At 37.7% G+C, this 25920-nt stretch overlaps 1 protein-coding gene across 5 annotated transcripts in view; it reads left to right on the top strand.

The window, feature by feature from the left end:
• Positions 1-25920, top strand: part of PPP2R2A (protein phosphatase 2 regulatory subunit Balpha) — a 75719-nt gene that overhangs the window by 25034 nt on the left and 24765 nt on the right. For 3 of the 5 annotated variants that reach the window (XM_032471062.1, XM_032471061.1, XM_032471063.1), the window contains exon 3: positions 21779-21876. In XM_032471062.1, coding sequence (XP_032326953.1) covers positions 21779-21876 — 98 coding nt within the window. Of the gene's footprint in view, positions 1-6576; positions 6722-21778; positions 21877-22842; positions 22863-25920 lie in introns of those variants that run through there. The other 2 variants (XM_014567072.2, XM_032471064.1) reach the window with 2 other exon arrangements.

Raw genomic sequence — 25920 nt, 5'->3', positions numbered from 1 at the left:
TTCAGTCAGTGAACACAGATGTCTTTCCATTTATGCTTTTATTTTGTTACAGTAGCGTTTTGTAGTTTTCATTGTATAAGTATTTCACCTCATTAAGTTTATTAAATATTTTATTCTTTTTGATACTATTGTAAGAATAATTGCTTAATAATTTCCTTTTCATATTGTTCGTTTCTAATGAACAGAAATACCACTGATTTTTGTGCTAATTTTGTACCCTACAACTTTGCTAAGATTACAGGTAACTTTATTCCTTAAGTGAAGTGCTAAAATGTTTGAAAATACTATTTCTTTGACTTAGAATATATCATCTAGAAATCTGATGAGATCAGACCCAGGGTTTAACCCTCAGGCACTGTGCCTTTTGTATCTGTACAAGGTGGCTGGTTGTGTAGGTTAGATCCCAGCAGCAGTATGTAGTGGCCTTGTGTCACTTGATGTTTTTGTGTTAAGTACTTTCTTAATTCTGTTTCCCACGTATTCATAAGGAGAAGACAAAGAACCTGAATTCTGATTATCCAGTACCAGAGTATCAGAAAATTTGTTGACATCTGATTGAGTTTTTGTTGATTCTCTTCCTCCCCTCTTTGTTCGTATTACGAAGAAATAAGGTGAATAAATTATCTTAAGAGGCATGAGGATGGAGTAGAGGAATAATATGGCATAGGAAAATATTTTTTATTGTTAAACCAAAAATGGATATTTTAGTTTGTGAGTTAAAATACTGTTGGTATTTTGACTTAAGATTTGTCTTTAAAGTGTTATGTCATCCCATAGTGCTAGGTGCCCCCTGCTGGACATAAAGTTGTAGGGGCTTCTTTACAAACCTCTCTGATGAGTTCATCCTGCTGAGCAGCTGTGTCTGATTCGTTGTAAGATACTGTTAAAGTGTGTCTATGCTTACTGAGTTTTCTGATCATATCAGACTGAACTAAGTTTGATGACTCTGCAGTTTTTAGAAATCAGCAAAATGTAATTGCTTAAATAATGACCATGGTAGAGTATATCATGAGAATTGGTATAGATTGAAGTGTCTTTGTTTTATCCAACAGCAAGACTGATTTATGTATATATATATGAATAGGAAAACCAACAAGCATTTCCTGTCACGCTTAGCAAAACAGTCCTTGAAAGAATGTGTAAAGTGCTTGAACAAATAACTGTGTTGACTTTCAGTGGCGGATGATGATCTAAGCCCTTGTGTTAAAGCAAACAGATGAACACATACTGAAAAGACCAACAAGCATAATGTGGAGAGTCCAGTCTCTTTAACCCTGGAAGAGTGCTGTAGCTAAAGTAAAATGAATTTTGGCAGGAAACGGCAGAAATGAGAAACATAGCGAGGGAAGTCCTTCCTGGCTGACTTGGTTCATTTATGTAGTTGAGAATCCCCCCTGGGGTGTGAGTAAAGGAACCTACTTTGAGCAGGCAGAGCTAGAATTGAAGGGGGTCCACAGGCAGTTGGTTGGTGAGATATTTTGTACTTTAAAGCAGGGATTAAAAACTGAATGCCTCAGAGTGGTTCTTACCACAAGGATTATGACCAGTGGAGAGGGTCTGGCTACCCATCGTTGGCAGGAGAGAAGCCAGCCGTGAAGCACAGTGTTGAAACTCCCTGCTCTGAAGCTGCCTTCTTCGACTTGCAGCTCTGCTACCTGACCACCTACTGCTGAATGGATAAGCTGGCGAAGGATAAAGTGTGGCAGGCAGCCTCTGAGATGGCCCCCAGTGACCCCTGCCTCCTGGTACTCTGTCTTTTATGTTATTCCCTCCCTTTGAGTGTGGACCTGGTGACTTGCTTCTTCAAGTATGGCATGAGTGGTGGGATGTCACTTTCAAGGTTGGCTGCAGAAGGGCTTTGGCTTCCGTGTTGAGCTGCCCTCTCATTTGCTCTGAGGGAAACCAACTCTTTTGTGAGGTTCCCTGTGTAGCTCATGTGGACAAGGAGCTGGTGTTTCTGGCCAACAAGCCAGTGAAGACCTGACACCTGCCAGCAGCCATGTGGGTGGCATGGTTTGCAAGCAGATCCTCTTTCTCTCTGTCAAGTTTTGTAATGACAGAGGCCCTGGCTGACACACTGACTCCTGCCTTTTGAGTGATCCTGAGCGAGATGCGCCCAGCTAAGCCACATGCAGATTCCTGATCACAGAAACTATGAGGTGGTACTTGTTTGTTGTTTCAGTGGCTGAATTTGGGGTAATTTGTTAGGCAGCAGTTGAGAATGAATACAGGAAGTAACAACGTATACATCTCCCTGTCCGCAAAGAATTGATCTTAGTTCTAAATATTTTTTAGTTGAACCCAGCACAGTTCCCAATATTGCATAAACACAGACTTTTTGAAGTTGAATACACAAAAAGACAGACAGACTTCGTAGTCTGAAAAGTGAGAGACTTACTGCGAAAAGTAAGAGGAAAATGTTGAAATTTAAAGAACAACTAATTAGTATTCTCAAGGAGACTAATGAGCATTTCAAGAAAAAGTATCAGAAATAGGAGAAGGAGTCGTAAGTGAAATAATGTGATTCTTAACTGTTGGCTCTTTCGAGGCAGATAGCAGCAGGGCTCTAGAAATATTCCCACAGTTCAGAGGAAAAAAACAAGGTGACAATTACAGATAAAAATTTAAGAAACACAAATAATAGGTTCAGTGTAGAATACAAGTTCAGAATGAGAGAACAGACCAAAAGTGCCCAGGGAATATATCTGACATTTATTGAGCACTTACTGTGTGCCAAATGTTTGGCAAGTTGAAACCTATTTAAAGTTCTCTACAACTTCCTTGTGGTAGGGCTGGTTAATGTTATTTTCTTATCAGGTAACTAAAGTGTCTGCCAAGCAAAATGGGGTCCACACCTAGAAATAGCCTAATGATTCCTTCCTTCCTTCCTTCCTTCCTTCCTTCCTTCCTTCCTTCCTTTCTTGTCTGTCTTCCTGTCTTCCTTCCTATCTATTTTTAAGTAGGAACCTAGTGAATTTTTAAATTCTAGGATGTAGAAATAAATAATACAAGTATTGAGACAAGAAACAGATTACCTGCAAAGGAAGATCTATCAGGCTGTCGTTGCATTTGTCCTCTGTGTGCTAGAACTGTGCTGTCCAGCTAGTGGTAGCCACATGCCATGTATAGCTATTAAATTTAATTGAAATAAATTCATTTTCTCAGTATCACTGCTCACAGTTCAAGTGCTCAATGAATAGCTACATGTGGCTAGTGGCTACCACGTTGAACAGTGCAGAATAGACCATTTCTGTGATCACAAAAAGTTTTGTTGGACCATGCTGTGCTAAAAGACAGCAGAGTGGCATATAGAAAACTCTGAAGAAAACCTAAGAATTTTAAATTGGTGAAACTGTCCTTCACATAGGGCAACAAAATAGCATTTTTCAAGCTTGAAGTGACTCAAAGTATATCACTCAAGTGCTTTTCTTGAAAAAAATACTACTCTCAGTGCACCCAGCCAGCTGAGAAGTCAGCAGCTCTGGAACATGATGAGTCAGCCCCAGAGTCCTGTCTGGTTAACTCTTTGTTTCCCAGAATAACCCAAGTCATATAAAAGTAAGGGGACATCTTCATCAGTGGCAGGCATAAAGAGGATGCCCTTCATGGGTCACATTTCAGACTGTTAAAGCAGTGATTTCAATCCTAGACAGCGTAGCGCCAGAGCTGTTTCTCCTTCTGGCAGCTGTAAAATAAAGCCACAGAAAACAAATTTTAAGGATGCTAACCCACTGAAACCACTTTTGTCAAAATCACTCAAAAATATCTGTATCAGCAAATCCAAGTTTAATTCTCAACCTTCTCTTGATCTCTGTGCACTTTTTGACACAGTTTATTACTGCCTCCTTTTAGAAAGACCAGCTTTGCCTGACTTCCAGATAAGTTCTTCCTACCTCCCCAGTAAGTAGTTCCTGTGCAGCCTCCCTTCCCGACTGGTTCCTCCTCTTTTGTCCTCCTTGTGAGAGAGCCTGAAGGCTCAGTCCTCAGACCAGGCCTCTTGTTTTCTTATCTGTACTTGCTCACTAGGAAATCAGATTTAGTCTTTAAATGCCTCTGTTAGCTGATGATACCCTAATTGGTATCTCCTCTTCCCTAAACTGGCACATCTGTCTGGCTGCCTGGATGACATTTCTACTTGCTTATCAGGTCTAAGTCAACGCCAAAGATGTGAAAATGGAATGTTTGGCTCCTTTCTTACCCCAAACCTGCTCTTCCCTGGTGTGTCTCTCCCTCATAAATAGCACTGACTTTCCTCCATTGGACTTGGTTCTGAAACTGTGGACTCATCATTTGACACCTCTGTCCATCAGCAAGTTCTGGCAAGGCTATCCTCAGAATGTATTATGAATTCATTCATTTCTCTATGGCTGCCACCGACTTCAGACCATCATTGTGCTTCGGCTAATGCAGTAATTTATGAACCATTCCTCTTCTTTTTTTTTTTTTTTTTTTTTTACTGTATTAACACAATAGATAAGCACTTTGAAACGTAAGTTAGAAACTTTCCAGGGACTTACGACTCTTACAACAAATTCACAGTCCTACCGTGGCTTACAAGGATGAATATGGTTTGGCCTGTTAAATGCTCTATCTCTTCTACCACCTTATTTTGCATTAGTCTTATCAATGAAATAAAATGAACCGACTCATTTCTACTTAGGCCCTCTACTTGGAATGCTTTCCTTTATAAGTTTGGATAACTAATTCCTTATTCATTTGGATTTCTGCCTAAGTCATCTCAGAGAGGCTTTCTCTGACTACCCTACTATATTTTTATAGTACTTAGCACTACTCATTGTGTTTTATACTTATCATTTACTTGCTTATAATATGCCCCCATCACTAGAATGTATGATACATGAGGGCAGGGATTTTTTTTAATCTGTCTTATGAAGTCCTATATCCCTGGCACCTAGAAATGCTGGCACGGCCTGGAGTGTCTAATGTGTGTTAGATGCTCAGAAAAATATTTGTCGAAGGAATGACTCTTCAGAATTTGTTGAAAGAATGAGTAAAACAAAAATATACATGATTTATGAAAAATAAGATCAGTTATCAGAATTAGAGGAATAAACCTTTAGTTCAAATAAAAGGACTTTCAGTTCTCTTTCAGTGAGATTCATGAAAGAAACGGCATCTTTGAAATAGAATCATGTGAAAATAATTTCAAATTACTTGAAAAACATGACTACAATTGTTTAAAAAGTTTAGCAGAGACAATGAATTGCATTGTAAATTCAATTGAAAACAAGGTCCGGAAATTACCACCTTGAGCCAAACTAACCTACCAGAACCAAGAAGGAAAGAATAAAAAAGGGGAAGATGAGCAAAAAATTTTCAGAACTAAATTTCCTGTTTTTGTAATAATATGTGTTCCTTTTGGTGAAGAGTTTTGGTGAAATTATTCTTGACATAATCTTAATTTTTCCAATGGAGCCTAACTTTTTTCTTTAACCTGAAGTTAGACCTGCCTTTTAGATACTGTTAAATAATATTTAGTGTGAGGTAACTGTCTACTGATGGTGATAGTTAGCCAGCATGAGAACCTGGACATAAATTATCAGTTGTCAGGCCTTGCTTTATTTACTTTATAAATGAATTTTAAAGTCTATACACTTTTGTCCCCTCTTTTGCCTCTATGCTTTAGTTTCTTCGTCTGTTAAATGGGTGTATTAAGACAACCAGCTTCACAGGTTTGTTGTGAAGGTTAAATACCTAACGTACTGTAAGTGAATTTTAAATGTTGGGTAGACACAACATTATAAAATGACTATAACTCAAAAAATGTTTAAAAAATAATAAATGTTGGGTACTTATAATACTATTATTACTGTAATAATGCTGATTCACTCAGATCACTGTCATTGCTTGCCAGGATTTCTGGAGTAACTAGATTGGTTTCCTCTACTTACCCTTCTCCCAGTTCCCAGTCCACTACAGCCTAAGTAGTCTAAGGTGCACAGCTAGTTGGATTACTTGTATTTAAAACTCCCCAAGGGGCTCCCTTTTGCCATTGGAATAAAGTCTATAGCACTTTTTTGTATCATATATTAAGGTTCTCTAACCTTTTTCTCTAAATATTCTGCCCCATTTTACTCGGTTTGTAGGTGAGCTGGAGGAATTCTACCAGAAAAATTTGCGTTGGATGTGAGTCTACTAAGACGTGCTCAACAAAGTGCTTTCTGATTTTTACAGCATGACCATCATAATCCTAGTTTGTAAAGATTTTAGGCAGGTATTAATAACTAGTTACCCGTTCTGGTTATAAAAATAGTAAGGCATGCAGAGATGCAGGAGCTTTGTGCAGTCCTGCTTGTGTGTATAATCTCCACAAGAAACTCTTTGCATTGCATTTTGATAAGGCAACTTCATAAGGTGAGTTGCTTTGTGGACTTAATTATGAGTCAGTTAAAAGTTTGTGAACATCTATGAAGATGGTAGCTAGGTTTAGAATGGTCAATTTATAGCTCTTTCTAACAGTATATATAACATTAATATACCAAGGCTGGTTTGTTAAGATCACACCTGTAGACTAAATGGATTAGCAACCGTTTATCTTTTTGTTCTTTATTGCAGGAGGGTATGGTTCCATTACATTTTATCCAAACATGATATCAGATTATCCAGGAACAAGTTAAAAAGAAGGGAGACTGGTTCCAGAACACATCTCTGGAAATTACCCTCTGGACCCTCATGGCAACTCTCATGGCAACATTGCAATGTAGGTTCTGTATGAGCATCAGCAGCCAGTGGTCTTTGTTGAGCTTATCTCATAACGTGATCCTGCTCACTGAGTCAGAGGTTGAGAAAGGTTATTATAAAGGCCGTAAGCAACTTAATTTCTTCTTGGGAGTCATGGTGTAAACAAGGTGATGTTTTGACCAGGACACAAGAGCACAGGATCCTCTCCTCAACCAGTTGTGCTTCCGTCTGAGGCCTCTTGAGCGCATCTGCCGGGCAGCAGCTCACGGGGCAGCCGTGACACTTGGTGCCTAGTTTGGGCTTTCGCCTCGGGCTCCTAGGAGCTAAACCTGACCAGTTGGAGAACTTTTTTCCCTACGCTAGATTGACTGACCTGAATGGTCTAGAAGTAGATGAGGGTAAATGCTTGTTTCTGCTTCATGCAACAAAGCCCAGACCTCAGCCCACACCTTGTTTACCAGTGTGCCTGCCGTGGGCCTCATTCAAGGCTCATTTCTCTGCATTTATTATTTATTTAGCCCTGAAAGCAGCTCTGACATAGGTATTTAAAGATGAGGAAACTGAGTTTTTAAGGGGCCGAATTACTTCCTTGGGTCATACAGACAGAAGTGGTGATTTGACAGTGGGGAAATGACCAGGCTGACTTCCGGTCGTTTCCTACACAAGCTCCCTGCAGATGTGGCCCCAAGACTGTGGTACAGGTGTGCTGAGGTAATGATCCCCAGTCCTCGGTGGTGGGTGCCTGAGAGGGGCTCAGCTGACTGGCGTTCCTGCGCAGACATGAGCGGCCTCCCCTCCCCTTGTTACTAATGTGTGCACAAGTAAGGTCTTCCCTCCCGGGAAGGAGGTGGAGATGCACTGGCCTGCTCCGCTGATGTAATGCATCGGCAGGAGCGCTCACAGCCGCCCTCCCTGCAGCCTTACAGCCCACAGTAGTTTGCCCTAGTCAGTGCCAAGTAGGAGAGGAGGAGTCCAGAAGGGAGAGAGGAAAGGTCGGGGCCTCCTCACCCTAGGAGCAGGTGAGCAGGTCAAGTATTACTCAGTTCTTGGGGGCAGGAAGTTCCTAAGGGATGACACACACTTGACTTGCTCTTCAGGGTGCCGGAATGAAATGTTTTTAAGTTTTGAACACACCAAATTTGTGGGAGGAGTGTCCTGACCTTTGGGAAAAAGTAACAAGAACTTTGAGCTCCCTCTAGAGGTCAGCAGTGATAAAGGAGCATCAATAGTGGCCTGTAAGGAAACAGTGATAAAGCGTGCCTATCCTTTATCAGGAAGCTCGCATTTCATAGCTGCATTGCCCAGTAAAGTACTGGGGAGTAAGTACTTACCTTTGAGGAGAAATTTGGGTGAATCATATTCTGATAAGTATTGGGGTCAATCCTGAAGTCCAGTGTTTGCTACATAAGCATATTAAATGAATAGAGGAGGGAGGTTCGTGCAAATGGGTCGTGTGTCCAAACAAAATAACATGCTGCTAAATGAGAGCTCTTAGTGTTGAAACAGGCCAGATCAAAATGAGAATTAATTTCTGTGCTGTTACGCACCAGACTATTTTGACAGAGTGTTTTGACTGTAACAGAGTAGTTTGCCTGCTCACCCCTGCCTGCCCGGCATTTGAAAAAAGAAGAGCAGTGAGTACTGGAAGATTAGTATTAGGAAATCCAAGTTGTAGACATGTGCTGAAACTTCTAAGCAGGATGACACATACAGCTTCCTAACTTTTAGAACCTCGGCCGACCAAATGAGAGTCTGTTCCGGGATAGAAATCTTAGTCGTGGTCAGATGTGCCAAGGATGAGAGCCAGTTATGTTGCTGAGCTTTGCTCTAGTCACTCCTCTTGTTCTCAGATATTCACACTTCTCTTTAGAACTTACTGAGAGTTCAGTTCTTAAAACCTAGCATGTAACTGTGTTACTATAGAATGAAAGAGAAGTCATCTATAATTTGTGGTAATGTTAAGAATATATGAAAATTACACATTTTAAGAAAAATTCCAGAAATTCTCAGAAAAACAGAAGGATGGGAGTATGTCAGAGGGATTCAGGAGCCAGCTTGAAAGAGTTCTCAGTGGCCAAATCTGGAGCAGTTGAGCAACACAGTAAATTACATAGTATTAGATTATAACCCAAAATACGAAATTAGTATCTGTGAATTCCTACTGATAAATGATTGATTGGATAAATAAGTGAAGGATGAGACAAATTTCCCATTTGGAAGAGTTCCAAGTAATTTACATAGATAGTCTTCTTCAAAGGTGTGGTGGTTAACACACACGCGCGCACACACACACACACACACACACACACACACACACACACACGTTTTTCCTTACCGAGTACCTTGTTGGGGACTGAGTGACTGTGGTGGAGAAACCTGGCAAACGTGGCCAAGTATTCTCAGTTATCATCAATAAGTCATAGTGGTAGGATGACCCCTTGATGTGATGTGGTAAGAATGACACTTCATCTTTATGACCTTCTTGCCAGTCACTCATAATTGCAGTCCGGCCAGGAGGAAAGCGCATTACTATCCCAGATTGAGGGGCATGCTGCAGAGTACCTGATCAGTACTCCTCAAAACTGTTAAGGTCATCAAAACCACGAGAAAGTCTGAGAAACTGTCACAGACCAGAGGAAGCTAAAGAGAAATGATGGCTAAATGTAGTGTGGTATCCTGGCCATGAAAAAGAAGGCTAGGGAAAAACTGGTGAAATCTGAACAAGTGTGGAGTTCAGTTAATACTGTTGTTCGAGTGTTAATTCATTGGTTGTGACTAACGTACCATAGTAATGTTAGGTGTAAACACTAGGAGAAACTAGGTGAGAGTGGATCGGAACTCTCTGTACAGCTCTTCTGTAAATATAAAATTAGGCTAAAATAAACGTATAGAAGACAAAAGGATCCAGCTCAGTTAACTCTTCTGCCATGTAGCTTTTGTTCTGTGATATTTGAAAAATGGGAGAACTTTTCTGTTACGTGTTTGTGTATTATCACTTGCAGTTAAGTAGTTTCAGACTTGATGTATGAAGGTGAGGACAAGCCCACCTCATGAAGGTGTGAGAGTCAGGACGGTGACCCGGGAGTCTCCGGGCTGTGCCCTCCTGCTGCAGCAGGGGTCCGAATTGAGCAGAGCAGAAAGCATCCTGCTTCATGATCATGGTTCCATTCCGACTTCACCGCTGAGGAACTTGTAACTAACTGGAAGTAACATTCATTAAATCACTACTGTTGATAAATTCCACGTTCAAAAGGAAAGAAATCTGGGATCCGTTTTTGTCAGAGTGAGATCTCTAGCAGGTCCGTGGTCAGTGGATAGAGTTATGCAGCTTTTGCAGATGTGTTTTCCTTTTAGGTCTTTAATTTCCACGTTAGAAGTTTCCTTTTTCTCCAGCCATTATTCCTTTTTTTTCCTTAGATGTGTCTGAGTGTATGTTGTATATATGCTCTGTGAAAGGTAAATCCTCTGAGGAGATCATCCATGTTTCTTTGCAGATGAGAAACTTGAAGTTCATAAAGTTTAACTGACTTATTCATGGTAAAATTATTACTTACCAGCAGAGCTGAGACTTTTCCCAGGCATCTTGTTAGTCTTGCTTAATGGTTAAGGGAGAGCCAGGACTTGCAGGGAAAGGTGGAAAATGGAGGAAGGTTTAAGGAAAAATTAAAGGAAAATGTGGGAGGTTATTGGCAGAATAAGAACATTTGATGTTTCTCTTATATTCACTAACACTTTGATTTGAAGACAATAGTGAGTATCTTTATACATTAAAAACTTTTTTTGGATTATTTCTGTAGGATGACTTCTGGAACTGACTGCTCTAAGGGAATGAATGCTTTGCGGCTTCTGAGATAAATTATGAAATAGTTTTCCACAGTAATAATATATACTTTATCTACAATGTAGGCAAATACCAGCCTTTTGAACAATTTGTATTTTCTCTCTAGGAGATGGAAAATGGTGTCTTACTGAAAATTTTATTTAATTTGATTTGACTGGATATTTCTTTATGTTTTTACTAGTGAATTGTTTTCCGATATTGTATGAATTATTTTTAGAAATAAAGTATTTTTCCTAGTCCACTTCTATTTAGTTATTGTGTAAAAAAAAGTATCGTTTCTTTGATTACATCTGTAGGCGTTTTCTGTTGTATTTCTACCTCTCTGGAGATCTCATATGAATTAATTTTTTTCTTTTTTCTGCCAGTGGGGCACATACAGAAGGGCTCAAGGAATGGGGAGAGGAAAGAAAGTGCTTCAGGCAAGGTAGACAGTATACCTAAGCTAAAGCAGTAGTGAGCGTGGGCATGAGTATGTATGTGGGAGGTGTGAAACCATCAGCTTCACTAGAGAATTCGGTGACTGCTCTGGTACTAGAAGGTAGGATGGTGCACTTAAGGGAAGTGCTCATATTATGGAGGAGACTGAATGCCAGGCAGTACTTCAAAAGATCTTGTGGTAATCCTTAGAGGACTCTGAAGGTTTTAGAGCAGGAAAGCATTTTGTAACCAGTAAGTAAAACGTAAGAGACAGATTTTGCAGTGTCTGGGATGAGATTCTGGTATCTGGATTTTGTTCTTGTTTTCTTATTGTATGTATAGTTTACATATAGTGAAATTTATCCTTTTTATGTGTAGTTCTTCAAGCTTTGATTTAAAAAGAAAAAATACAGTCACTACCATAGTCAAGATAAAAAGCAGCCCCATTACTCCAAGAAGTTCCATGTCCCCTTGTAGTGAACTCTGCCACACCCCCATCCCCTAGCAACCACTGATCTCATCTCTGTCCCTCCAGTAGTGCCCTTTCCAGAACGTCAGATAAGTGGGATCATATAACATGCAGCCTTTTGAATCTGGCTTCTTTCGCTTAGCATAATGCATTTTGAATTTTATCCATGTTACCACTTGTATCAGTTTGTTCCTCTTTATTGCTGAGTGGTAGTTCATTGTGTGGATATTTTGTTTATTCATTCACCAGTCGGATCATTTGGGTTGTGTCCAGTTTTTAGTGATTACAAGTAAAACTATGAACATTTGCATTCAGATTTTTGTGTGAACATGTTTTCATTTGGTTTGGATAAACCTAGTAATGCGATTGTTGGATTACATGGTGTTTGCTTTTAGCTTTATGAGAAACTGCCAAACATTTTCCCCCCAAGTGGGTGTGCCATTCCCCCAAATTGGGTTACATTATTCCTACTAGTTAAATGTGAGAATTACAGTTGTTCAATACCAGCATCAGCCGTCATCGATTTTTAAATAAAAGTTTAGTCATTTGAATGGTGGATAGTGCTATCACATTACTTTTGTTGTGTTTTAACCTTGTAGAGTTTCATCTGTTGTCAGTTTCTATCTTACTTTTATGCTAATTCTGTCATGTATCTGTTACCTGGTCTCCCTGTCTAAATAAGCTCTGGTCACCAATTCCATAATACTGTTTTATTTATGTTACACAAGTAGAATCAACCATGATTTGTAGCTTTTTTTTTTAAAACTCAGTAGTATAATGTTGATAACATTCTTTCTCAATATAAGTAGTTGTTTTTTTTTCTTGTACTGAGCTTGTGAAGTACATACGGACAGCCTTTGGAAGCATGTACTATATTAAAATTCTCTCAGAAGTGGGGGTTAAGAGTGATGATTATCTTCTTTTACAAAGTAGTTATATTTGTGTGATTAGAAAAAGAGTAAAGTTAATTTTAATTATAATTCCATTACTGAAACTGGTCTTACAGAAATCATAGTATATACAAATATGTCTGATACCTATTTTGCAATTTGCATGAATTTGCTAGAAGATTGTTATTATCCATGGTTATGTCTTGTGGAATTTCAAGTTTTTTATTCTTTCAGTTTTTGTAAGTTGGTTAGTTTTATAGCGATCATTGTAATTTTTTTAAGCAAAATATTTATATACTTAGTTTCCTGAAAGTCTTTTAAAATATCTTCATTGCACTACTGATTTTTATCTTTGCCCTTAGGATTTTAAGGTTACCAAGTGGTTGATAGAACCAGTGGTTATTAATCTTTCCCTGATTTTATTGTGGTTAGAGAATGTGGCCTTTAAAATTAGAAAACTTTAAGGAACTCCCTGTGGCTAAGTGTGTGAGGTGGTTGGGTTTTTTTAATTGTATAGCTTTTGGGATGAAATATGTATTTTTATATTGGTATAAAGCTCTCTGTGTATCAGTTACGTTTTCAAGTGTCTAGCCCTTCTTCCTTCCTTGTCCCCCCTCTTTTTTTAGTCTGTCATGCATGGAAAGGGATATGTCTGGCTTCTGTTACTATTGTCAACTCTTCTGTTCCTAATAACCCTGAAATATATAAAGTGTAAAAGTAAAAATCTTTGGCCGTAAAGATTGATGACCATTACATCTTCATATCTTTTATCAAATGTGTGCATATCATAAACTCTTGTCCTATTGAGTTCTTTTTTTTTTACCTAATTTTACCAATGATAGGAGGCATTATGGGCATTTACTATGCACCGGCCAAGTGTGGTAGCTATTTGGCAGTTTGCAAGACAATCTTGAACGAGAAAAAGTTGTTCCGTGCTCTACATGATTTAGAATATTCTGCCAAGTGTTCTAGTGTTGGAAAAAACTTTATTTTCAAACCCTAAAACCCAACTCTCTTTTATTAAGTGTTTTTTCCATGTGTTTAATGGGCATACTAAAGTTTACTTAGTAAATCAGGGAAAGATTATGCTTTGAAAAGTTGGAATTTTGCAAAGAATTCTTCATGATTTTGCAATCACATCACTAATGCAAGACTATTGATCGCTATTGAGTTGCCACTACTATGTACTTTAATAAATTTGTGTTTATAACTGATCCCTTGGTTTGACTGTAAAATAATTGGTGTCATCATGCTTGAGCATTTACATACTGGTCATTTTGTCACATATTCCCCACCTGATTTTCCTGGACTGCAGTGATGATTTGTTAGAACACTTGATACTATTCTACAAGTCAAGTCTTTATTCTTTTTTCCCCCCTCTTTGCTTCATTTTGTTTTGATTCTATTAATAGGCCTTCAGTTTTTTTTTATCTTTTATACTGTGGCATCCAACCTGTTGACCCCATCCAGTATGTCTTTCATTTCAGACAGTATACGTTTCATCTTCAGATGTTCCTTCTTTGTCTTTTGCCTTTTGTTTCTCACAATGTTTATTCTATTATTCTTTGTTCTTGAGCATATGGGGCATATTTACAACAGCTATTTAAGGTCCTTATTTTAAGGTCCTTGTCTGCTGGAACCTTAATTGCTTCTTTCTTGTCACTTCCGGTTCTGTTTCCATTGGTTTGTTTTTCTTTTGGTTATGGGTCATATTTCCCGCTGCTTTACATTCCTGGTGGTTTTACGTGCTAGACATTGAATTTACATTGTTGAATGCTGGATTTTGTTCTAGCATATAGTTAAGTTACTTGAGATCAATTTTTGAACATTTGCTAGTAGGCATCGTCAGGACAGATTCAGTCTTGTGCTGAGTTAGTCTCATCCCTCAGGTGATACTCTTCTGAAGACTCTGATGCCTTATTAATTAGGTTGCTCTGCTCTGGCTGAGTGGGAGCCCTATTTATTCTGAGCTCTTGTAAGCTTTCTGGTGGTTCTCTCCTAGGCCTTGTGGAGTGTCACACCACACATCCTCAGATCAGTATTAAACCAAAGATTCCAAGTGATCTCTCTGTAAATCCCTTGTGCTTTCTCTGTGTTCTGCTCACAAAGTCTAGCTGCTTCAGCTTTCCCTAACCCCCAGTTACTGACTCCACAGTCCAGTGAGTTTGCTGGTGTGTGTTTGGATTCCTCCTGACTCACCACGCTGTCCAGGCAGTAAGCTGGGGCAAATACAGGGCTTGCAGTTCTAAATTCCATGCTGTCTGTAGTCTGAAAACAATTGTTTCATGTATTTTGTTCCATTTTCTAGTCGTTCACAGCTAGAGGATGAAGCCAGATTGTCTTATTCCGCCATGGCCAGAAGCAGAAGACCAGTTAGATTTTTTAATTTTGACTTTGTCTTTCACTTCAGTCATTTAAAAAAGGAAGTACTAAAAAGAAAAGGAGGCTGATTACCTGGTAGAGTTTTGCGGGAAATTAAATATTACTTGTAAAATGTACAATTCAGTATAGCCAACTTGCTAATAAGTTCATAGTCTTCTGGGCATGAAAGTTTCATTTCACATCTAGTATACCACGCTGGCAGCTGCTCTTGGAACAAGTCTTTGCAGACACTTGCTTTTTCCCCCCCAGGGCAATCTCTTTTGAGATAATATTCACAATGCAGAATTTTAAGGGACAATCGTTATTCATAGGATTTTTGTGAACCTCATGATTTTTTGTGTGAACTTTTGTGAACCTCTTGCCTTGAGATTTATGCTGTCTTGTGTTGCATAAGGCAGATATGCTTGAGTTTTTAGAGTTGTTTTTTTGTTGCAGCAATGTTTATAGTATTTTATGAATTTCAACCTTTTAAATTTTCTTCTTTGTTATTTAGCTTTAAAGCCTGATCATATTGAGAAAAATAATAGGATCGGTTTTGTCAGCATTCAGTAGATGCTGTGTTAATTGTTTCAAGTGAAACTTTTGGGAATCTATAATCTAGATGGTTAAAAATACGTAAGCACTTCCTTTCGGTTGATCCTTCCCCCTTTATTTTTAAAAGGAAGGGAACATCTTTATATATTTATTCAGTCTTTATGTCTTGGAATTCATTTTATAATAGTTTATTTTGCCTTATGATATTCCTTCTTTGGTTCTCTTAAACATTTACTAAATCTTTTCTTGGTTAACTGTTTATCTGTTGTGATTACATTCTGTTTATAAGCCTCTTTGGAGGGTAGAATTTACATTGTGGGTAACCTAGAATAGCAAGTGCTGAAAAAAATACTTAGTTTTATTGTAGGGACAGACAAGTAATTATAATGTGGTTATTAGTAAATAATATAAAGTCAGTGTAGTTTGACTTTAAATGTTTTTTTGAACACAGTCATTTTGGCAATGAAAAAGAAGCAGTAAACTGAACACTTACACATACTCCTTTATTCATCACGCAGTGATTTGTAGGATTCTGTGCTGCCACCGTGTCCATATGGTTGTTCACACCTGCTGAATTTGATTCCTGGCTCTGACACTTGACAGAGGTGTGATAGACAAGTTACTTAATCTCTCAGTGCTTCTCTACACTCTCCTATTAATTGTAAATGATACCTAATATTATTGTGGTAGTATAAAGATTAAATGAGAAAAAATATATGTAAATGCTCAGTACAGTGCTTGGCACATTTTAGTTGCACGTATCCGTGTACAGTGTGTGCTTTGACATTACTTTGTTATGTCTTTGTATCCACATAAATCATATTTGTTCTTTTAATGTCAAGCATTTATGTCAAGCAGGGGGTGACAAGCATTTCCTGTAAAGGGCCAGATAGTAAATGTTTTCAGTCTGTCCCAGCTATTCAACCCTGCTGTTGTCAAGTAATAGCAGCCAGAGACATATAAACAAATGGCACGACTGGGTTCCAATAAAACATTATTTACAAAAACAACTGTGTGCCAGAGATTACTTTATATTTTCTCATTATTGAATGTTTGCAATACATTTAGCTTATTTCATTACAGGCACATCTCAGATGCTGAGGGTTTGGCCCTAGATGACTGCAGTAAACAGAAGTGCATGATTTTTTTGGTTTCCCAGCTCATATAAAAGTTGTTTACAGTATGCTATAGTTAAGTGTGCAATAGCATCATGTCTACAAAAAGTACGTATTTTAATTGAAAATATATTTTATTGCTAAAAAAAAATACTGACCACCACCTGAGTCTTCAGCAAATGGTAATATAAAAGATGGCCAACCACAGATCACCATGAAAAATAGAGTAATAATGATGGTGTAAAAGTTTGATATATCAAGAGAATTACCAAAATGTGACAGAGACACGAAGTGAGCAAATGCTCTTGGAAAAACAGTGCTGATAGAGTTGGTCACACAGGTCTGTCACAGACCTCCAATTTGTAAAAAGTTCAGTATCTGCAAATCACAGTAAAGGGAAGTGCAGTAAAATGAGGTCTGCCTGTACATAGATAATTCACCTATAACCACGTTGGTACTAACTTTAATTGGTTTCTCCCAATTTGTTTATTTGAACCATAGTCCTCAAATGGAATTATAAAATCAGTGATTAACCCCGTAAAGCGTCTTACAGTGCGAGAGTTGATTTAGAGGATGTCAGAGCTAGTAATAATTTGGTCACTTAATACATAGTAATTACTGTTAACTGCTACCATTTATATATACTATTAATTTTCCCTCAGCTGATTTTTATGCTGAGTGTGTTACATTTTTGAACCTTTGGCTGTCTGATTGTGTCCTGTTCTGCTTATTATAGGGCACGTGAAATAGAGACAGTAGGTAACAAGGGACCGGTGTAGCGTGCCTGACGAAGTGAAATCAGACCAGTACAGTAATACTGCTGTTGTCATTCCCACTGCCGCTACCGAGTACCACTCCACCCTCAAAAGAAAGCAATGATTTCACCTTCTTAGGATGAAACCTGGGTGCTGATGGTTTAGAAAGAAGAGGTTGTAAGAAATTATAGAGTTCCATAATATCATAAATCCCTTGGTTTTTATTAATAGTATATATAATTTCATAACAAAGTTCAAAAATAGTGTTAAATTTTTTCATCAAAAATTTTCACCTTTTAAATCTTGCCTTTATGTTGCACAATTTGAAAGTCAGTGTGTGCCTAAAATGACTGTTAACTTTAGTGCACGGTAGGGCAGTTGACTGGTGTTCTGAAAGGGAGTCCTTCCTTATTAAACTATATTAAAATGTTCTTTTATATGATTGACAAACGCATTGTTTTCATTGTGAAATAACATTTTTATTGGTCATAGGAAAGATTCTTCTTTTTCTCTTTAGAAGAGAAAGTTTTTCCTTCTTTGATTTTTGTAGTTGGTTTATGGGAACAGACCTAGTTGATGTGTTACACTGGACCACGCCTTGAGTTCAGCAATATGGCGCGAACAGTGAGGTTAATATTGTTGCCTTTTTAAAAGCACGTGATGGTTACTTTAATCTCAAGAATGAAGTGTTCTCAAGTTTTTGAAGCTTTATTCGTTAATAGCATCCAGGAATCTAAATTTTCATGAAACACATTTATATCTTCAGCCTCCTCTTCTGTGGGTCAGCTGTGTGAGAGAGAGAAAGTGTAAGGTAGCCACTAGCCACATATGGCTTAAGTTGAAAATTGAGGAGCCACATGTGGCTAGTGGTTACTGTACTTGGGCAGTGCAGATATAGGACACTTCCACTGTAACAGAGTTCTGTTGAACAGTGCTGTTGTAGACTTTCTGCAGTCATCTTCTCTGTAATTTTTTAAATGTTTCAGAAGTCTGAACATTAGAAGAATATTTCCTAGGAATAGAGTTGTTATTTTTCAAAAACATAGATGGCATTATTTGACCAACCTCTTGGGTACAGCGTGACATGGGAGACTGTTTTTAGATTCATACTTCCTCGCCTTTTGCGCAGGATGACACACTTGAAAACAGTGATGTTTTGCATGGCACACTGAGTTAAAGAGCGTGCTCACAACTGGAGGTTACAGATTTGGGTACTTGCAGTATCCGGGCAAACCCATATCTGCTTCTTGGCACACCAGTATGCAGAGGCACGTACAGCTCAAAGCTCAGTTTCATAGCATACTCTCTAATGGATTCCTGGATGTTTTTCTTGAGCTATAAGCAGAATTTTGTTTTATTCTCCCTTTTATTCATCCTTTTTATAGGTCATATTCCCAGTGAGACCTTGTGAAATCTAGGCATTTTACAACTCAGGATCTAACTTTAAAAGCATCATTCATACACGTGGAGATTTAATAGGTGCTTATATATATGGTGGCTCTCACACACGGACAGATGGCCATGCATCAAGAAACTGCGGTGTTTCTTTTCTCCCCGTTTTTGGGAGAGGAGGGGAAGGAACATCATGGCAGGTGCCTATTTAATTTTATCATACAAACTAGGAAAATAATTTACCTATCTGAATATGGCTATATTAAATATATACAGTACAAAATCACAGCAGGAGGCCACGAGTCTGTCTACCCACTACTCCCCCAAATGAAATTCATCTATACTATTTAAATGAACAGCAGTGGCTTGGTTAACTATTCCTAAAATTATCTGTTTGTTGGCTTTTGTCAAGATAAATAGTCACAAACACTAGGGTCTTAAGACTATCTATAAAATGAGGACATTGTATGCCTTTTACTCAGTATTTCTCTCTCTCAAGGATTTAAAGTCAGTTGTCTCTTATGGTGTAAATCTTTGGTTCTTGTTGTTTCCTGACGTTCAGCCCCTCTCTTGGTAGGTCAGTTGTTTCTAGAGTTCCTCAGCCCATCTCAGATGTACCTCTTAAAGTTTTGTGCCTTTGCTGCAAAGCTACAGAGCTGGTTCGATGCTAAGCCCATATCACATCCCTTTACTGTGGAATTCAGTTGTCGTAAAATAACCATTCCTGGCTTAGGAAGTGTCATATTGTAAGAGCAGATGTCTTATTATTCCTGTTGTATTTTGTAATACATTGTTGGTCTTTTTCTCTTCTCTGATCTCCCCCTCCCATGCATGTGCACTCACACACAGAATTTCTCCTTTCTTCCCCTCCCCACCACGTGTTCAGTGACCTCTCTGTAACTGGCTCTGTGAGTCAGTAATATCTTCGGCACTTTGGGGTATTGTGCCTGCTGCTTTAATACTTGATTCTTGTTCTGTCTTCTGAGAATAATATAGATGTGGGATCCCACCCACCACCAGCCCCATTCCAGATCTCCGCAGTCCTCTTATAATGCTCTCCTTTCTGACTTAGTTACTTCTAGATCTTCCCCTGTCCAATTCACCTAAGGGAGATGGAGGTTTCTCGCCTGTTGGAAATGGGGCACACCCTGCAGCACAGCTCTCCTCCCTGCCTTTCACTGCTGCTCAGCAGAGAGGCCTCCCAGGCTCCTCATACTGTGATCACTGACATGTCCCCTGGCAAATGTTAGCTGACAGCCCATCTACCTGATAAGGGGTTGTAATTTCTTTAATTTAGGTGAATGCAACAATTTGGACCTGGGGAAAGATGAAATCATTTAAATACTGAGCCAGCTTTTCCTGCTATTCCATTGGGTGAACAGGAGAATGAATCTGGAGTTGGTGTCAGGTGTGAGTATTTCCCCAAGCCAAGAGCATATTCTGGAACTCAGAGGTTAGATATTTCTGGTACAGCATGACTTTATATTCAGATTAACTAGTTTGTTTGACGGATTAGCCAAAAAAACTCAAACTGTCAATGCTGTAGAAAAAATTGGCTGAATTGGACTTAAAAGAATAAGAGTTTGCATCTCCAAGTGGTGTCTGTCTGAGGGATTTGAATTTGAAAATAATTTTTAATATGTATGGTTTTTACCTTATTCCCTGATTTTAGAACCTAACCTTCAAATAAGAGGTAACTCTGTTTGCTGTTAGCTCTTAGCTCCTGCTTATTTCCTGTCTGCAACTGTAATGTGCTTTAAGTGCGGGGACTATGTATGTTTCGAATTCTTTATTATATTCACTACAGAAGTAAATACAGTACAGAGCACCTAATAGAATGGCTTTTAAGTACTTATTGATGTTCAACATTACAAAGAAGTACAGTATATTCAGTTTTACACCATGGTGTTACATACGCATGCAGGGCAAACACTAGATTTATCCTTTTCTCCTGATACACCAACCATGGTGCGCTGTCCAGGCTAAAGTTTTTAACCTGGAGGTGGAGTGCTGTCCAAACCCTATGAAATTATATGCAAATTTTTGTGTGCTCTCAAATACGTACTATTCCTTGGGGAGAACATGTGTAACTTTCAGTGGGTTCTCAGAGAGTTCCAAAAAGATTAAGTGCCTTGGATCTAGACAATGGCAGAAGCAAGGAAAGCTTCCCCCAAATCAAGCTCGACTTGGAAAAATTACTAAAATGAAGATAAAGTGTAGTGGTGGACAGGTTATTGATATATAATAGATTGGTCAGTAAGGTTTTTAATTTAAGGTATATAGTGTTCTTTCTTATATAAAGTCACATTCTTAAATTCTTACAGTAAGCTGATGTAGACAAGAAAATGACTCAACTTTTGTGGTACAAGTTTGCTTATTTATTTAAAACACATATAATGGAGTTTTTCCTAATTTGGCATAATGCTTTATAGTCAAGAACTTGTAGTGATGGTGAATTGGTGAAATAGTGAATTGTATGGTGTAATTGCTTTCTCTTAATGCCCAATTCTGTAACTTAGATTTTTCTCCTTAGGAAAATGGCTCTGGTGTCAAAGAGCAAGGAAAAAAACCCTGATATTTAATTTGAACTTGACTGTGAAGTTACCACCCACTTTGGGTGTAACATGACTGATTCTAGTAGCCCCTGCTGTGTTTGGGAACCACAAGAAGAGCTGAGCATATTGAAGGTGCACAGCACAAAGCATTTCTGGTATAAGTGTGTTCTGTTTGCAAACATTTGTTTAAGTGGCCATAGTTTGAATTTATTTATCTATGACTGTTAAAATTCCAGCTGAAATTATTTTTACATTTAAAAAAATTTCCCATTTTAGTTATATCTGTCTTAATTTTATAGACCATCTTTGGGTTTGGCTAAAGAAGTTTATCATAAGTATATAAGAAAGAAAATTAGCACAGTAATTGTTAATGTTTAATGGTGCTGTCATAGAATGATTCACAACTTGATTTCTTTACATTCATGAATTTAGTGAAATATTAATAAAGCAGTAGTATTTATTATTTGTTGTGTTCCTGTTTGTTAAAATAGTGTCATACTGGTTTATTCTGGGGAGTTTTCTTTTTTTTTTTTTTTTTCTTTCCTTTTTTTGGTGTGAACCAAAATATTCATAAGAGAACTTTAGAATTACTTTATTTCTGATATCAGGTTGATATATAGACTTGAAATATATTAGGAGAAACATGCTATGTTCTCACTAAGAAACTGTAGTAAGTTGGGAAAGAAGAACTAATGTATTTTTTTCATTTTTGTTTCAATTATACAGCAGATATAATTTCTACAGTAGAATTTAATCATTCTGGGGAATTACTAGCAACCGGAGATAAAGGTGGTAGAGTTGTCATCTTTCAACAGGAGCAGGAGGTAAGTGTTTAAAGTTTAATACCTAAATTTCAGTTTGCTCTTGGGACTGAAGCTTATGCTGGAGAATCTCATCAGAGGATGTTGGTAAAAAAAAAATTTTAAGAAAATGTGTTTATCAAGCAGAATATCCAATGTGTAGATAGCTTTGGTTCTCTTTAGTTTTATATCTGTGTGTGTGCTGTTTTGATTTAATTGTAAAGATATTTGGCTAGAGAAAGGGGTGGGAAGTGTGGAATAAAAGATTTTAACTGATTTTGAAGCCTTAGCCCTCCTCTTTTTCCTCTTAAAATTCCATAAAGCAAAATTGCTTTGACGTCTTCGCAATGCATAGTTTTCTTTGTGTAATTGAGGGTGGGAGGCTAGTTTAAAGAAAAAGAGCTGCTCAATTATTTTGACATCAGTTCATACTAATACTGTTACTGTGATTTAAGTATAAAGGTTTTGTGTTGCGTGTTTATGCATGCAATGTAATTTATAAGCTCAGTAACCCTCTTACAGTAGAGTTGATTTGAAAATTGTTTCCCTTTCTCTTTGAAGAAAGGAATTTCTCATTGCAGAATCTGTGTTTAAAGTGAGTTTGGTTTTGTTTTGGGTACAGCTTAGGCCCACTTCTAATTCTGACTGACAAGATTTCTCACTGAAATTTTATGCAAAACAAAATGTTCACACTAGATTTTTCCCTTACTCTCTCCCTCCATTTGTAGGGCAAAGTTACACCTTTAGAATTATGTTTCCAAACATCCTGCACCTGTCTGTCTACAGTTTATTTTAAAAGAGTTTAAAAGTAATGTGGGTAAATGCAGGATTTTACAAATAGATGTCTAAATCATAACACAGAGTTAGCTTTTAAAGGATTGTGAAATTCCTTAAATAAGCAAGAATCTAGTAATAATACTACTACTTTGCACTTCTATAGCGCCTTTGACCTGAGGATCTCAAAGTGCTTTACAAACACTAATGAATTAATCCTCACAACACCCAGTGAGGTAGGTAATTTAATTTTAAAAGAAATGATTAATAGTGTCTGATTAGAAGATGCACAAACACTAAATATGTCTCCTTTTATTTATTATTTTTTCAGTTGGAAGAAAATATGAAAATAAGACTCAAGCTTTTCTTGACAAAGAATGTTCTTTTGGGAAGAGGGGGCAAAATCAGTTTTCTATTCCTATTTTCAAGCAGCTAAAAACTTGACCATAAGAATCTTGAAATACTTAGAGATATAATGGAACCTTACAGATCATTACAGTTTCTCTTTATTTACAAATGAGAAAGTCAGGATATTAAGAGATGACCTGATTACTTAATGGCAGAATTAACAACCAGAGCCCAGAACTTCCAACATGTCATCTTTCAGTGTGCTCTGATGCCTTCCGTGTCAGATAACCAAAATGTGAGTGTTAATTTTGTCATTCAGAATTTAGAGCTGACTTTCCCATAGGCATTCTCTGCCTGACAGTGCTTTTTTTTTTAACTTAAAATTAATGGCTTTCTACACTTTCTGTTTTAAAGAAACGTGTTTGAAGAAAAACATATAAAATTAATTTTCCGTCCTAAGCAGTCCCATCTTGAAGGGCTTACGTTGAGGGTTTCTGAGCAAGCCTACATTTTTAATGGGAGCTTTACATTGTTTAAAAATATAAATTGTCATTCTTAATTGTATTTAGGAGTTCAAGACAGAAATTCATTATCTAGAACCTCAGATTAGTAGCATGTCTTTTGAGAATTACTTAGTGTAAATGTCAGTGTATTTTTTAAGTGATAGATTAAATAACAATGGTGGTAATTACTGATTTTTCCTTTCTGAAACTTGATTTTGTCATAATATTGATGCATTTTACCTAATTTATTTTCCACATTTTTAAGCCCTGTCTTATAGTGGAACTTCTAACATAGTGCTGTCTTCAGGACATTCAGTGTGGGTGTCATTGATTATAAATGTCTGTACCTTACACCTGGAGGCGCCTTTATTTCAGTACCTAACATTTTAGATTAGATTTTCTGAATTCATAATTATATGTCTTTAAAACAGTGTTACAGTTTGAAAAGTGGAAGAGAAGTTAGAGATAGTCTTTTCCTAACATTAGATAAATTCCAGCAAAAGTTTATATAATACAGTTATATTGCATAGCGTAATAGCAGAGCCCTGGGATTAGAACTTGGATCTCTAAATTTCAGTCCAGCCTTTTCTAATAGCCACAGCTATTATACACACATTCCAGGGTACACTGGCACTTAAGTGAGTGTTTCTTAGACCGTGATGGTGATTCTAGCTCTCTCTACAAAACACGGTGGCATTTGAACTATTGTAGCTTTATCCTCTCACCCAGTGGCAGGGTTCCTTGCTAAACTTCACTTGACTAGAGACCAAATATTTCCACTCACTCTTTATTGTCCTTAGTTAAGAAGAAAAAGTCATACTGTAGCAGGAGTGAACCTGACACATCAAATTTGCCATCTTTAACCCACCCTTCTATCTCACTTCTTTACCCTTCAGATGTGGCAAACCCCCTTCCTGTCATCTTGTCGGGTACCTTTTACTGCCTGTTCTGTGTATATTCCCCAGTCAAAGAAACAGTGGTCATTTACAGGATCTTCATTCAGTTCAAGTATATTTCAGCCTGGTGATCCTGTAACATTTTTTGCTGTCATTTAATATTTTTGTAAGTAACACGTTTGAACAGTTTTCTTTTTAATAGAATCTCTGTGATAGAAACAGAGTCTGAAGGGAAATTGAGGCACAAGGTGAATTGATTTCCATGAGGCATCACATCCATCACGTACGTGGTCAGTAAAGAGTCCAAAATTTTGACGTCTAGTCCAGTGTTATTTATAGCATTTCCTGAAATAGGTGACCCATTTTACTAATTTTCACAGCTTATATCTGATAACTTTTGACAGCAAGGTAGCTGGTGCATTATATTGTTTTTGATACTAAAAATATGGGGGAGAGTCCAGTCAACTGTTAGATTGTGGTGCTCTTCAGTTTTTAAAAGATCTTTGTTTCCTTGGATGCTTGAGTTAGGTGATAAGCAGTTGTTGAAGTAGTTGGTTTTCTGTTGGCTTTGGATTGCTCAGAGCTTCAGCTTCTCTGAGGCTTTTTGATGTACATGAATAGCTTATGTGGGTGGAGGGTTGATATTTTTAGGGGACAGTTAAGGAGAAAGGAAGTGGGGGGTATTTGTTTTTTGATTTCTAGGTTGTTTTGCAGCCTTTGTTTACTGTTTTCTACAACTGCTGGCAACTTTCTAGGATTTCTTTCTCATTGTTTTTGTTCTTGATGTCATATTCCCCAAACCCCTTAACAGAATATATAAGAAACCTCAGCATGCTCATCTCCAAAGATCCATAGTGTTGATAGTATGGTTACATTTTCTAAATTATTTGGAAAGACTAGAATGGGGCTCAAAATCAACAGGTTTTAACAGAATTCGGTCTCATTTATAGAAAGGAGTTGGTTTAGTTTGATGTTTGTTTAAATGAAGGAACAGAATCTACTGTTTCAGGGTGATGTGGCAGCATTCACTTAATGCGGTACTTACTGTGTGCCAAGCGGAATAGCAAATTTAGAAACGTCAGTGAGGAATGGTTGAAGGGATCAAGGCTGTATAGCCAGATGAAGAGCCTGGGAAGAGTCTTGATATTTAGGGATTCACGTGGAAGAAGAGAGTAGTTTATTTTGTGTATAGAAATAAATAACAGCACAGGAGCTGGATGCCCATCTGTCAGGAATATTTGTGGCAAGAATACAAGAAGTTCAAGAAAATACCACTGTGGTTTCTTCCAAATCAAAGTATCTATAAAATGAGGTTCCTTTTCTAAGCTACCCAGCCTTAACTATCTTCATTTTTCGTTCAATTTTTGATCAAAGTTTGTGCTTTCAGAGTAAAAAATGTTAGAATCACCTAAAAATGCACCTAATCATCTAAAATTTTTAACCAAAATGTTATGATGCAGATTCCTAGATTGCAGTTCAAAACCACTAAATCACAATTTTTGGAGGCCTGAGATGCCCATGACCTTTTTTTTTTTTTTTTAAAGTCC

Source organism: Camelus ferus, chromosome 31 (genome assembly GCF_009834535.1).
Source record: "Camelus ferus isolate YT-003-E chromosome 31, BCGSAC_Cfer_1.0, whole genome shotgun sequence".
NCBI classification, from domain to species: domain Eukaryota; kingdom Metazoa; phylum Chordata; class Mammalia; order Artiodactyla; family Camelidae; genus Camelus; species Camelus ferus.
The sequence above is the reverse complement of the archived record's forward strand: the minus strand, read 5'-3'. Positions and strand labels throughout refer to the sequence as shown.